Source organism: Notamacropus eugenii, chromosome 1 (genome assembly GCF_028372415.1).
Source record: "Notamacropus eugenii isolate mMacEug1 chromosome 1, mMacEug1.pri_v2, whole genome shotgun sequence".
Lineage (NCBI taxonomy): Eukaryota > Metazoa > Chordata > Mammalia > Diprotodontia > Macropodidae > Notamacropus > Notamacropus eugenii.
The window spans coordinates 596866937-596879422 of record NC_092872.1 but is presented as its reverse complement, the minus strand read 5'-3'; the positions used below and the strand labels follow the sequence as shown (position 1 = coordinate 596879422).

Below are 12486 nucleotides of genomic sequence, written 5' to 3'. Positions count from 1 at the left end.
CTTTTGACATCCTCAGTTCAGTAGTTACTACTCCTGATGAAGAAGTTAATTTGGTATATTTTCAGCATTTCCTACATTTTGCATACTAGTAATCTAGATTTAGCCTACAATAAAAAAATACCTGGGCCTTCATCTAATTTTAAGTTCTTGTTGTGGGACCAATTAATCAACAAACATTTTTGCAAGGCACTATGCTAAATGCTAGAGGAACAAAGAAAGCAAAAAACAAAAATTTCTTTTCCAGGAACTTACATTCTAATACCTATCTTAAATTAAGATCCTTTTAGAAGTGTCTTAACCAAATTCCCCTGAACAAGGTCCAAGATAGACCTACTTTATACTAAATTCCACTTAAATAAAATAGTGTTACCAGTTGCTAATGGGCTAGAGAAAGGACTAAAGGTGAAAGAACCCAATTGAGAGTTGTGTAATAAGAAAAAAATCACTTTATTATTTGCAAGTTATTTAAATAAGTTTTGTGAATAGCCACTCATCTTAACTTTTGGTAGGCTAAGAAGGAATGCGAATTTACACTCATTGAGGAATTCTTAGAGGTCACCTAGTACAACTTGTATATAAGAAAACTGAGGCCCAGAAGAATGAAGTGATTTGGCCCAGTTCACATAACTATTAAGTGAAAGTTTTTCTAACTACACCTGTAATACTCTGTTCACTCTGTTAAGATGCCTCTCCATTTATTTTACCAAATTAATTATAGGCTTATGCAAATAAAGCGACCAAAAGGTCCATACACCTCGACCCAGAGATTCCATTGCTGGAATCAGACAGACACCGAGAAGAAAAAAGAGTCCCCCCATATATTATTCCAAAATATTTACAGTAGCACTTTTTGTGACAGCAAAAATTGGAAATGAAGTAGAAGACTATCAAATGGGGAATGACTAATCACTGTGCTGTAAAAAAAGATGAATGAATGTGATGAAAACAGAAGTATGGAAAAGTCTACGTGAATTGATTCAGGATAAAGTAAGTAGAGTCGAGAAAACAATATGCACAATGACTACAACTTAAATGAAAAGAACACAAAAGTAAAAAAAAATTAATGTGAAATTATAAAGAACAGGCATGGCTTAGAAAGAAGAGATATGAAAAGATACTCCTCTATCTCTCTGATTTTTTCCTCTATTCTTTCTTGTCTTTAAAAATTGTTATTTTTTATATGAGATGGCTCTCTGGGAGGGGAGGAAAGTCAATTCTTGGGGACGCTATGATTGTGCAAAAAATAAAAGACATAAGAACTTATTTAAAAAACTAAATTCCAGGTTTAAACAAAATTAGAGCCAGTACAATTTTTAGTTATCAAAAGCTATTTTTCAATGTACAAAATAACTGTCAACTCATATGTCCACAACACACAGAAGTTTCTGGGGAAAAGAAACCCAAGATGCTTAAAAGATGTGCTTCAGTCCTGGTCCAACAACATGTTCTCAGGGCTCTAGAGAAAGAGTCTTATTTTACAGCAGTAAGTTATTTAGATATATAAAACTTGACATAGGTCTGGAAGGTTAGAAACGAGCCTAGGGTCTAGAAATGTTAAAGGCTAAGATAATCCCAGGACTTTGGGGTTGTTAATTGATTGTACAATGGGTTATATGAAGTACCCTGCCCAGGGGTGGACATAATGTTTTAAAAATAAAAACAAACACTTTTATATACAACTTTGCTAACATGCATAAATTCAGATTTTAAAATAATAGTAATAGTAGGTAATATCTACATAGCAGTTCATATCAACAAAAACAGATTATATCCACTTATCCTTCAAGAAATAAGTCATTTAAATCTAACTGAAATTAGGAAATATACATTAAATATGATACTCTGAGTCTACATAAGCCAACCAAAACTATGGGAAAATGAAAAATCAAATAATGGAGAATATAATCAATCACAAAGACATATACAACATAGTGAACAAAAATCTAAGCCCTTGGCTCAGATCACTTAAAACATGGTATAATTGCTTAGGATTTAGATAACTCTTATGCAACACTTTTCATTTTGAGTCACTCTGTATTGCATCCTGACAAATGGAATAAGAATGGCAACCACACAATAGCATTAATTTCATTGCTATAATACCTGACTGGCTTTTCATCCACACTACTACCTCTGTCAATAAGAGCTTCCTCAGGTAAGAGGCATTTAGCAGATGTGTGCTGTAACAATCTCTGAAGCTGGTGAAGGACAACTGCTCCACATGCTTCAAGGTCTTCTTCTTTCAAAATGTCAGTTTGATTACAAAGGCTATAAAATAAAACAGGTGCTGCATGAAATGTTTATTTAAGCACAGACCAACAGCTTATAGAATCTATGATAGTTCTTCATGGTTTATTGAAATATATCTGTAATATAATCTAGACATAAAAATGCAGTAACTACAATGTCTCTTGACAAAGATGTAAAACAGAGCAATGTTGGAAATTTGCTTTAAAAAACATGGTAATCAAACCCACTTTTAACTCCTTGATACTTAAAACTATTCCTTATCTGGGTGATCTCATTCTGTGTACATACAATAATGAATTACATGAAAGTTTTGGTATAAAAAGTAGCAGGGTGGTACAGTAAAGAAGGGTACTGGACACAGAGAAGCCTTGTTTTTGGAATCCTGCTGATTCTGTATATTACCTGTGTGACCTTGGGCAGCTCACTTAACCTCTATGGGCCATGGTTTCCTCACATATAAAATTAGGATACTGGACTAGACAGTCTCTAAAGTCTGTTCTAGCTCTAAATCTATGAACTAAAGAAAAGGCAAGAGATTTTTTTTTATCATCAAAGCATTATATCTATAACTCATAAGGAATTTAAAAACTTGTCATTGCTATTGCTAATGGATTTAGGGAATAAAAATGATTAGATGAGGCATATGTATTTTCCAAATGGAAAAAAATGATCACTTCTATTTATTCAACAAATATTTATTGACATTGGCATTTAATTTCTTCCTCTTCATTTCTTAATTTAGTTCTCACCTACTTTTCTAATTTTATTTCATATTACTTAAGGTACAGTTTATTTCAGACAAATTGGTCTTCTAGCTGTTTCCCATATACAATATGTTTCTTGCCTCCATGTCTTTGCACAAGTGTTCTCCCATATCTGGAACGCATTCCCTCCTCACCTGTGACTTTTGGAATCACTACCTTTCTTTAAGATATTGGTCATATCTCCTACATAAAAGCCTCTCCTGATCTCTCCAATTATTAACCATGTCTCTTGAAATGATTTTGTCTTATTTTGTACATACTTTACATTTATATATACGTATAGAAGAATTCTCTCTACTTCCTTTCGTTAGATTATAAACTCCCTGAGAGTGGAGTCTTTTGCTTTTGCCTCTGTATTGCAAGTTCTTAATATTATCTCATGTATACTCCAAGTGCTTAATAAGTGTTTGTGAATAAATGACTGCTTTGTCTATGCAAAGCACCATACAAGGGTATGAGGGATACAAAGAAAAATAAGACATGACTTATGACCTCAAGAAGCTTACAATATACTAAAATTCCATTATAATAATGCTTTCTTTAATTGGAAGGGATGGAAAATGAAAAGTGAAATTTATTGGTCTTCATATTTAAGATGGAATTTTGTGTATATATATATATTATATATTTCATATTCTGATTTGTATACAATTTCTCCAGTGTTTGTAACTTTCCTGCATATAGCAATCCACAATGATCATTAATTTCTCAGAATTCCTAAAGCATTTTCATATACTATGTGACATAATCTAGTAATTAACTGCATACTACCATGTAAGCTTTCTCTAATTACATCATACTACATTTCACCTCTTCACCTAGACTATAAGCTACTTAAAAGCAAGAACTAGTGCTCCCACAGTACCTGACAGTTGCTAAATGTATAATAGAAACATAGAGAGAGGGACAGGAATTAGGCCTGTGAGTTTATTCATACATGGAGCTTCTGCAATTTGCAGCCTCAGAAAGTTGTTTAGAACACTGAGATATTACTTGCCCAGGGTAACAAAACCAGTATCTAAAGTCAGTTTGCTAGCTCTCAGTCCACTATACAACACTGCAAACGTTAAATATGTATTCAATGACTACACAGGATTCAGGCCTAGATTATAAAATAATATAATTCAGATACATTTATACAATGATGCTACAAATGGTTCTTGTTAATACTGTGCCTAAACTGTCAGAGAGAAAAATCTAGAAATCTCTCTTGTGTAAAAGGTGATTAACTTTGTGCTAAGAATTTGTGACAATTCTTTTCATTATGCTAGATTTCAATCTTGCACAATAATACTATTTAGCCATGCAAATGCAATTTAACCATTTTAATAAGCACTAAGTGCCTACTATGTACAAGGCATCTGACTAGCTGTTGGGGATATAAAGATGAAAAATAACACAATTCCTGCTCTAAAGGATCACAGAATTTGGAGTAGATCTCTAGAGTTTTGCAATGAGTATCGAGTCCAACTTCCACATTTCACAAATGAGGAAAATGGTGTCTAAGGTCCCTCAAGTAGTATAAAGCAGAGCTGGGACATGTACAGAGTTACTGAATGCAAAATCTAGAGACTTTTCCATGAGGAAAGCTACAACATGAACACAAATAAGTTATAATATGAAATAGAGGCTGCTGGGAATAAAGGAGAGGTCTAGATAAGTGTAATAGGAGAGATGCCTTTCACCTCATGTAATAAGGGAAGATGTCCTGGAGGAGATGGCACCAGAACTAGGATTCCAACAAGCAAAGATGAAGAAGGAATCTATTCCAGTCATCAGAGATTGATTATACAAATTACAGAGACAAGAGAAATCAGAACAAGTTTGGGAAAATATCTAGTGCAGGTTGGATGGAATGCAGAATGTGGTAGAATGTGAAGTAGGGCTAGAAAGGAAAGTTGGAGATATTATGAAAGGTCATAAATGTCAAACAAATAGGATTTGTTCACAGAGGCAATGAAGAACCATTGAAGTTTTTTGAGTAGGAGATTGACAAGGAAGATTATTTCATAAAAAAGATATTTTGGCAGCTTTATGAAGGATAGTTGGAAAAGAGGACAAACTAGAGGTAGAAAGATTATACAAGATATTATTAAAATAGTCCAGGTGATATGTAATGAGGTCTTGAACAAAGTGGATGGCAACATGACAGGAAACAAGGGGACATACATAAGAGATATTGCCAAGGTAAAATCAAAAGGACTTGGTAACTGATTATACGGAAGTGGATGAGAAAGAAGGGAGAGCCAAACATGATTCCGAAGTTTAAACATGTGCTTAAGTTTACACGTGTTGTATGTGTATTGACATATATGTATACATATACACATCTATTTATGATATCATCAATCCAACCTCCTCATTAACAGGTGAGAAAACTCAGATCTACAGAGCTTATGGAAATTTCCCAAGTTCACAAAACATAAGAGGTAGAGTTCAGATCTGAACCTAGGTTCTTCGGCTAGTGAATGATACCACCCTGCCTCTTAAGAAGAGACATTATTCATCACAAGTTCCCCATTTCTCTCCTATTCCACAAAATACACAACTGTCTCTTTTGTTCCAGTCTCTAACAAAAAAGTGGTCTTTGTTATCAATTTTAACCCATATACTTGTGCCCTGAATCCCATCCCCCTCTACCTCCTCTTTAGTCTCTCATCCATTAGTCTCTCATACTCAATATATTCAGAGTGGGACTCTTTACCTTCTCTACATTTTATTTTCCTTCAAACTTCCCTATTTCTGCTTAGGTCACTCAAATCCAGCCCCTTCTCTTTATATGGCTACTACCTCAGAGTAAGGAAGCCCTGAGTTTAAAACCTGCCTCTGCTATATGCTGGCTATGTGACTCTGAATATGTCACTTAACCTCTGAAAGTATCTCTCTAGGAAACTCTCTAAGACTGTAATTTGCAGAGAAGATGAAAGCCTACACTGGTTGAAAGAGTTTCCTCATCTGGAAGTTCTATATACCAATGAAATCATAGGTCAAGTAACCTTATTCCTATCCATTTCTACTAAAAATTAAGTGGCACAAACCTTATTAGCAAGTTAAATCTTTCTTGATCTATGATCGCTTTTTGATAGAGTTCCACAGACTGTAGGCTTTCTTGGGCTAACTTGCTTTCTATGAACTGTAACAGGTAGGAGAATCCTTTGAATGTCAAATAATTTCTGCAGAAAAATAATAAAAATTTTAAAGTAATAGTATTTAATTTTATCTAACCAAGATTAAGCATATTATTAAACAACTTCTATCTTCAGGAAAAATTTAAGATTCATCTTTCAATTTTCATTTAATGGAATTTCATTTCATTCAAAATTCATTTGAATTTCAAACAAATACATAAGCATTCACTTGTTTAAACTCCAATTTAGGGTCAAACAGAGCAGATTCTTATGACAGCATAAAGTACAAAGAGAATGAGGTTATACAAATAGCATTTTTTTAAAGGGGAAAAGAATTATGATGTAGATATTTGTTCCTATATTTAGCAACACTGAGAATTACTTCCGATAAAAACAATACTGTATCAGTTCAATGTGGAAACAATTCTTCCCTTTATTCTAACTATATAACAATCTCACACTTCCACAAGTATTATATCTTTTGGATACTTTGAATTATGTTTCAGTGGTAACAAGGATTAGAATAATGTTGGTTTTAGATTTTGTTTTCTTTAGGGAATAGCCCAATAAAATGAAGTAATATTTAACAACTACAAATAAGTGCAAGGTTAAAATACATTTTTTATGTTATTAGAAAAAGAATTGTTTCTTCAAAATCTTTTGATTAATTAGATTAAAAAGGATGATAAATAACTATAGCTATTCATATTCAAGACTGAGAAGGATAAAACTTATTTGGGAAGAAATAATCGAGAAAAGAAAAGAAAGTAAAGGCAGCATAAATCTGTATATATGCAGGCCTCAATTAAGCAGCAACAAACAACCTTCAACTCAAATGTCACCTTCCCCTCCTCTTCAACGAAGCCTTTCCTTTTCCCCTACCAGGAGTGATTTCTCAGAGAAATACTATACTTTATCAATACTATACTCTATCTGTACTTATTATAATCAACCCCACTGGATACAGACAGATAAATGCACACACAAGCACATGTATACACACATACATACATATTTATACATACATATATCTGTATGCACACTGATAATGTTTAATATAAAATTTTGGAATAATCTCTTTGTTCTCTCTGAAGTAAACTCAGAGAGTTTCTTCCTATGTCAGAAAAGCCAGCCAAAGCTGACTCTGCATTCCTTGGAGACCTTTAACCTATGACATATCTTGAATAATGGGTCTTTCCTTTGTATCTTATTATCTATAGACACATACTATGTTATGGCATATTAATGGTAAGGAAAAAATAGGCATCCTGGGTTTCTATTGAACATTGTTTGCCCCTTCCTGTGTCAGTTATCTGTTTAGGGCAGGAAGCCTGCCACTCACTAGTGGTGGGATTTCCTTCCTTGTCACCGAGACATATGTTTACCCAGCTTGGAATCCCAACATTTGATTGACATTGCTTTATTAATTGTCTTGTCTTAATGAATTTATGATTTGCTTAGTTAAGAGAGTTTCCTCCTCATGGCAAAATGTATATAAGCCAGAAGATTTCTGCACTGGGGAGCCAGAACATTTCTGGCTCCATAATGCATTATGTAACTGTTTTCTTTATGGGGAATTGATCAATTAATTAATTAAATCATAAAATGTATGCATTTAGCCATGTTGCCTTTCTTCAACAAGTTTTCAGGTCAACAACACATATCTGCACACATCTTCTCTCATACTTGACTGTATGGTCTTTGAGGGCAGGGATCATGTCTTATTTATAGTGAGCAGGTGTGTGTTAGAGTCTACTTGACGAAGTTAATCATTAATTTTTCAGTGTAAGCATTTACATCTTGAAAATTGGCAAGTGCTACAAACCAGGGCTTGATTTATTGTTTTGTTGACTGCTCAGACTTAAGAAAATGCTAATAGGAGATGAAATCTAAAAGTGTGCTATGTATACTTTTTGGGCGGGCGGGGGTGAGGGGGGTGCAGAGTTGGTTGTTAACAGCACAGATATGTTAATCTAATACTGCTATATTTAACTAATTAGTGCTAAGACAAAGAGATGGAAGGGAAAGGAAAAGAGGGAGGAGTATTCCTTTCTAGATATCCTATCAAATCAACCCCAAAGCTCCATGGTTGTGCAGTTAAAAATATCTAGGGATTTCCTGACTTTGAGAATTACTTTCACACAAATATGTTAAACACTTTCTTTCAGGTATATGTAAAGAGATAACCTCAGTTTCTCCATAATTTGTCCAGAGTGGGAGGATAGGGAAAGTCCCCATTGCCAATTTCTAAGGTGGAGAAAAATCCTGACTGACACATACATAGCAGGGTGACCCTGGGCAATTCACTTATCTTCTCAGTGCTTAAGGCAACTTCCCAGGAATTATCTGCTAAATTTAGGAATTAGGAGAACTGTGTTGGTGAATGAAAGTGCAGGCCAAAGAGTTTCCCTGACCTACAAAATCTTATTTCCTTCAATAATTCCTGTATTCTTGTGAAAATGAGTTCTGAACTCCAAATGACTTACAAACAAACTTTGGGAACACAACTCATTTCTTAATTTAGTGTGTTTAAATTTTATAATTTTTATCACAAGAGTTCAGAAACTGTTCTCCAAAGCTTGCATATTCACCTAGAAAACCACATATTAATACTAAGTGTGTTGCACTGTATTTTTTATTTATTTTGTTAAACACTCCCAAATTACATTCTAATCTGGTTTAAGTCATGCTTGAGAGATCTGGGGACCCATAAAATGCAGGCCAAATTTGATACCTCTGCTCTAGATGTTCTGAGATATTCACTGAACATAACTGTTATCAAAGTCTGAAAAAAGGGTAGGAAATTTAAAGGTAATAAGATATCTGAGCATAGTAACAGATCTAATAATATACTTTTGCTCTGCAGAAAAAACAAAATTTTTATTTAGACCAAAAAATGTGTCAGATAAAAACAACTCTCATAAAAACAGGGTTTTTTTTTCCTGTTTTTCCTAAAAACTGTACCAAAAAAGTAACAATTTCACAAATAATGGAAAGGTAGCTTAACGTTTTAAGGAAAGATTTGAAAGAAGAGAATTTATAGACTAGGATTAGCTCTCAGAGAATAACAGGCAAGAATGCAATCAATAAGATACCATGGACTAGAACTACTCAAATCATATAAGGCTATCTTGAAGTTAATCCTTAAATCAAGAAGGGCTGGATGAAATTAATCCCCTAGTCAAGAAGGAGTAAGGAAAGGCATTGGCAATAAAAGATTCCTCTGCCACTAACATAACAATTGGTTTAAACCAAGAGTGAATTGAAGTTATTTATTAGAATATTACATTCTTTTGTAAAAGAAATTGATTATAGCATAGTATACAAAATGGAGATGTTCCTATCATAAAAGTCATAAGTGACATTCTTGTTAGGAGAGTAGGAAGTGAAAACTTAAAGAACATATAATGGGCATTTTAGAGTGTATAAGGTACAATTATCTTTTCAATAGTTTAGAAATTTGTTTATAAGTACCCAAATCAAAATTAGCAAACCCTATTTTCAAAAGCAGTCAAAAAAATTTTGGTTAAGCTAAAGGATTTTTATATTTAGGCTTAAGTCCAACTTTTAACACACTACTTTTATAATATATAAAATTTCCCAAACCTTACATCAATACAATTTTTATTACAATTTTTCCTTTACTCCGGACTGAATTTTCTAGGATGTCTTTCTCTGATCCAATTAATTCAACATTCTAAACTCTTAAGAATGAAATAAGGAGCTCTGAAATGTTAGAGTTGAAAATGCACAGAAATCTGATGGTAAAGTTTTGGTACTGGTGATGTATATCTTTTATGTACAATCTCTAACCTCACCTACATCTTAAAATAATAAATTCTTGTAGTCCAATTTTGAGATATGCTCTACTATTCAGGGGGAAAATTTTTATTCTTGAAGTATCTATGGAAGTAATTTTATACTGAATAATTATTACTAAAACAGGCAACTTTCCCAGTTTATATAAAATAGCCCTAGGTACAATGGAAACAAAGGCTCCAATGGCAATTATGCTACAATTTGAAGTCCCCAATCATTTTTGCATAGATGCAAATCATGAAGATAAGTTTAATGGTCTATATCAAAAAAACAAAACAAAACATTGTACCCCTAGGAACAGAATCATCATATTACAGATCTAGAGCTGGAAGGAAACTCAGAGACCTTCTAGTCAAATTCCCTTTTTTTTACAGTTGAGGAAACTGAGGACCAAAGAAGTGGACATTCTCCTGTATGTTTTAACGTTACTTTCAAATTCTTTTACTTTTGAAAAGAAAAAACAAAGTTCACAATTTGAGTTTTATTCTTTTGCCACCTAACAAAATATCAATACTGATGGGGAAGAAGAAATATTAAACCTCGTTACTTATTTGTATTTCATTGTGAAATTATATTCATCAGATCATTTCTGGGGACAAAATCTGGTAAGAGGTACCTAAACAGCAATTACCTTGGGGAAGATGAATTAGAAGGGAGATTCTATCCTAGAAGGGAAACGTCTGTGGAAGGGGAAGGCTTGGGTACCAATGACAAGAGCACTTCTAACTTAGGATATCTATCCTAGAAACTTTATTTTTAATTTCCCTTTCTAATCAACTATTTTTCTTCATAACTTTATGACCTTTCGTCATGTGCTTTTTTATCAATGATTATATCATTACGAGTGACATATATATGTATATATATATACAGACATACATATATACCTAAAAGAAATTATACATAGAATGTATAATATATACACAGTGTGTATGTATTATATATACGTGCTATGTTTTTGTATTAGGGGAGGAAATAATACGTATCTATCTCCTCCTCAATATACTTATGTAATTATAATACATGTGATATGTTTTAGAGGAGTTATATATATTATATATCTCCTTCCCTAATACATATTATATATTTATCTCCTCCTCTAAAATATAACACATATTATTTATCTATCTTCTCAATCAACAGAATACCACTTTCAAATTACCAACCACAAGGATATCCCCACCTAGATGCAGGCACCTCAAATTCCATATGCTCCTAGGAGATTTCATCTTCCTCGTATGATCATTGCCCAACCTCCTCTAATTCCCTACTTCTAATGAGGGTACTACCTTTATCACAATCATTCACGTTCTAAACTTCATTTTTTATCCTCGACTCTTCCCTTTCCCACAATATCAAATCAGTTGCCAAGTTTTATTTATTTTATATCCACAATATACCTCACATTCTTCCCTTTTTTCCCTTGTCACTAATCTAGTTCAAGTCCTCCGCATCTTGTCTGCACTATTTCTATAGACCTTAAATTGATCTGCCTCCTTCCAGTCCTCTCCAATCCATCCTTCACACAACTGTCAAATAAATATGTCTATATCACAGGTCTGACCATGTGATTCCCTTGTTCAAAAAACTTCAGTAGCTCTCTACTGCCTCAAAGATAAAACATAAAGTGAAGTCAGTATCTGTGGGTATAACATCTGGTACCCACCTATTTTTCCAAACTTATTTCATATTATTCCCCATGCTTACAATCAAACTAGCCTACTAGCTGTTGCCCAGACTCAGCATCCTATTTCCCATCTCCCTGCCTTTCCATAATCTATCCCCTCAATTTAAAAGGTAGTATCTGTCTTCACCTCTTAGAATCCACAGATTCCTGGAAGTCACTGCTCAATGTTACGTTCTTCAGAAGCCTTTCCCAATCCACCCAGTTTCAGTGCTTTCTTTCTTTTCTCCTAAATTATCTTGTATTTGACTATTTTCATGTTGTGGTAGACCCCTGAGGCTGTAAGTTTCTTGAGAATAGAGACTTTTTTTTTTTGGTCAGTCAATGTCAAGCACTGCGCTAAGTGACAGGACTACAAAGAAAGGCAAAAGACCTGCCTTGCTCTTGAGCAAGTCACAGTTTAATGCAGAAGACAACATGCAAACAATTATGCACAATTAAGATATATGCAGGAAAAATGGGAGACGTTTTGTCTTTGTTTCTACACCACTTATCAAAGTCCATTTTACTCAGGTTTGGGGAGCGTGATACTTAATAAATGCTTGGTGATTTGAACTCTTTCACTCATAGCTCTTTCAGGAATTTGTTAGTCAAACTTCATATACAAAGAAATTCCATGGTTAATGAGGAAATTGAAACACATAAAACAAAATTGAGTACATTTTCTAGAAAATATGTTGAACTCAGGTCTTTCTGACTTCCAGGTCTAGAGCTCTCTACTTTGGGCCGCCTAGAAGCCCCCATATGCATATATTTATTTCAATCAAGTACTTATTAAGTGCCAACTATATATCAACTCTGGTAGGCATGGGAGAAACAAACACAAATGTATACTTTACGA

At 33.7% G+C, this 12486-nt stretch overlaps 1 protein-coding gene across 12 annotated transcripts in view; it reads right to left on the bottom strand.

The window, feature by feature from the left end:
* The window catches only part of KIZ (kizuna centrosomal protein), a 247314-nt gene that overhangs the window by 73602 nt on the left and 161226 nt on the right, over positions 1-12486 (bottom strand). For 8 of the 12 annotated variants that reach the window (XM_072634588.1, XM_072634584.1, XM_072634585.1 and 5 more), the window contains 2 exons: positions 6053-6187; positions 2104-2268 (listed from right to left, as the gene is read on the bottom strand). The exons of 2 other annotated variants lie outside the window; for them this stretch is intronic. In XM_072634588.1, coding sequence (XP_072490689.1) covers positions 2104-2268; positions 6053-6187 — 300 coding nt within the window. The remainder of the gene's footprint in view (positions 1-2103; positions 2269-6052; positions 6188-12486) is intronic. 2 more of the 12 variants (XM_072634586.1, XM_072634590.1) reach the window with 1 other exon arrangement.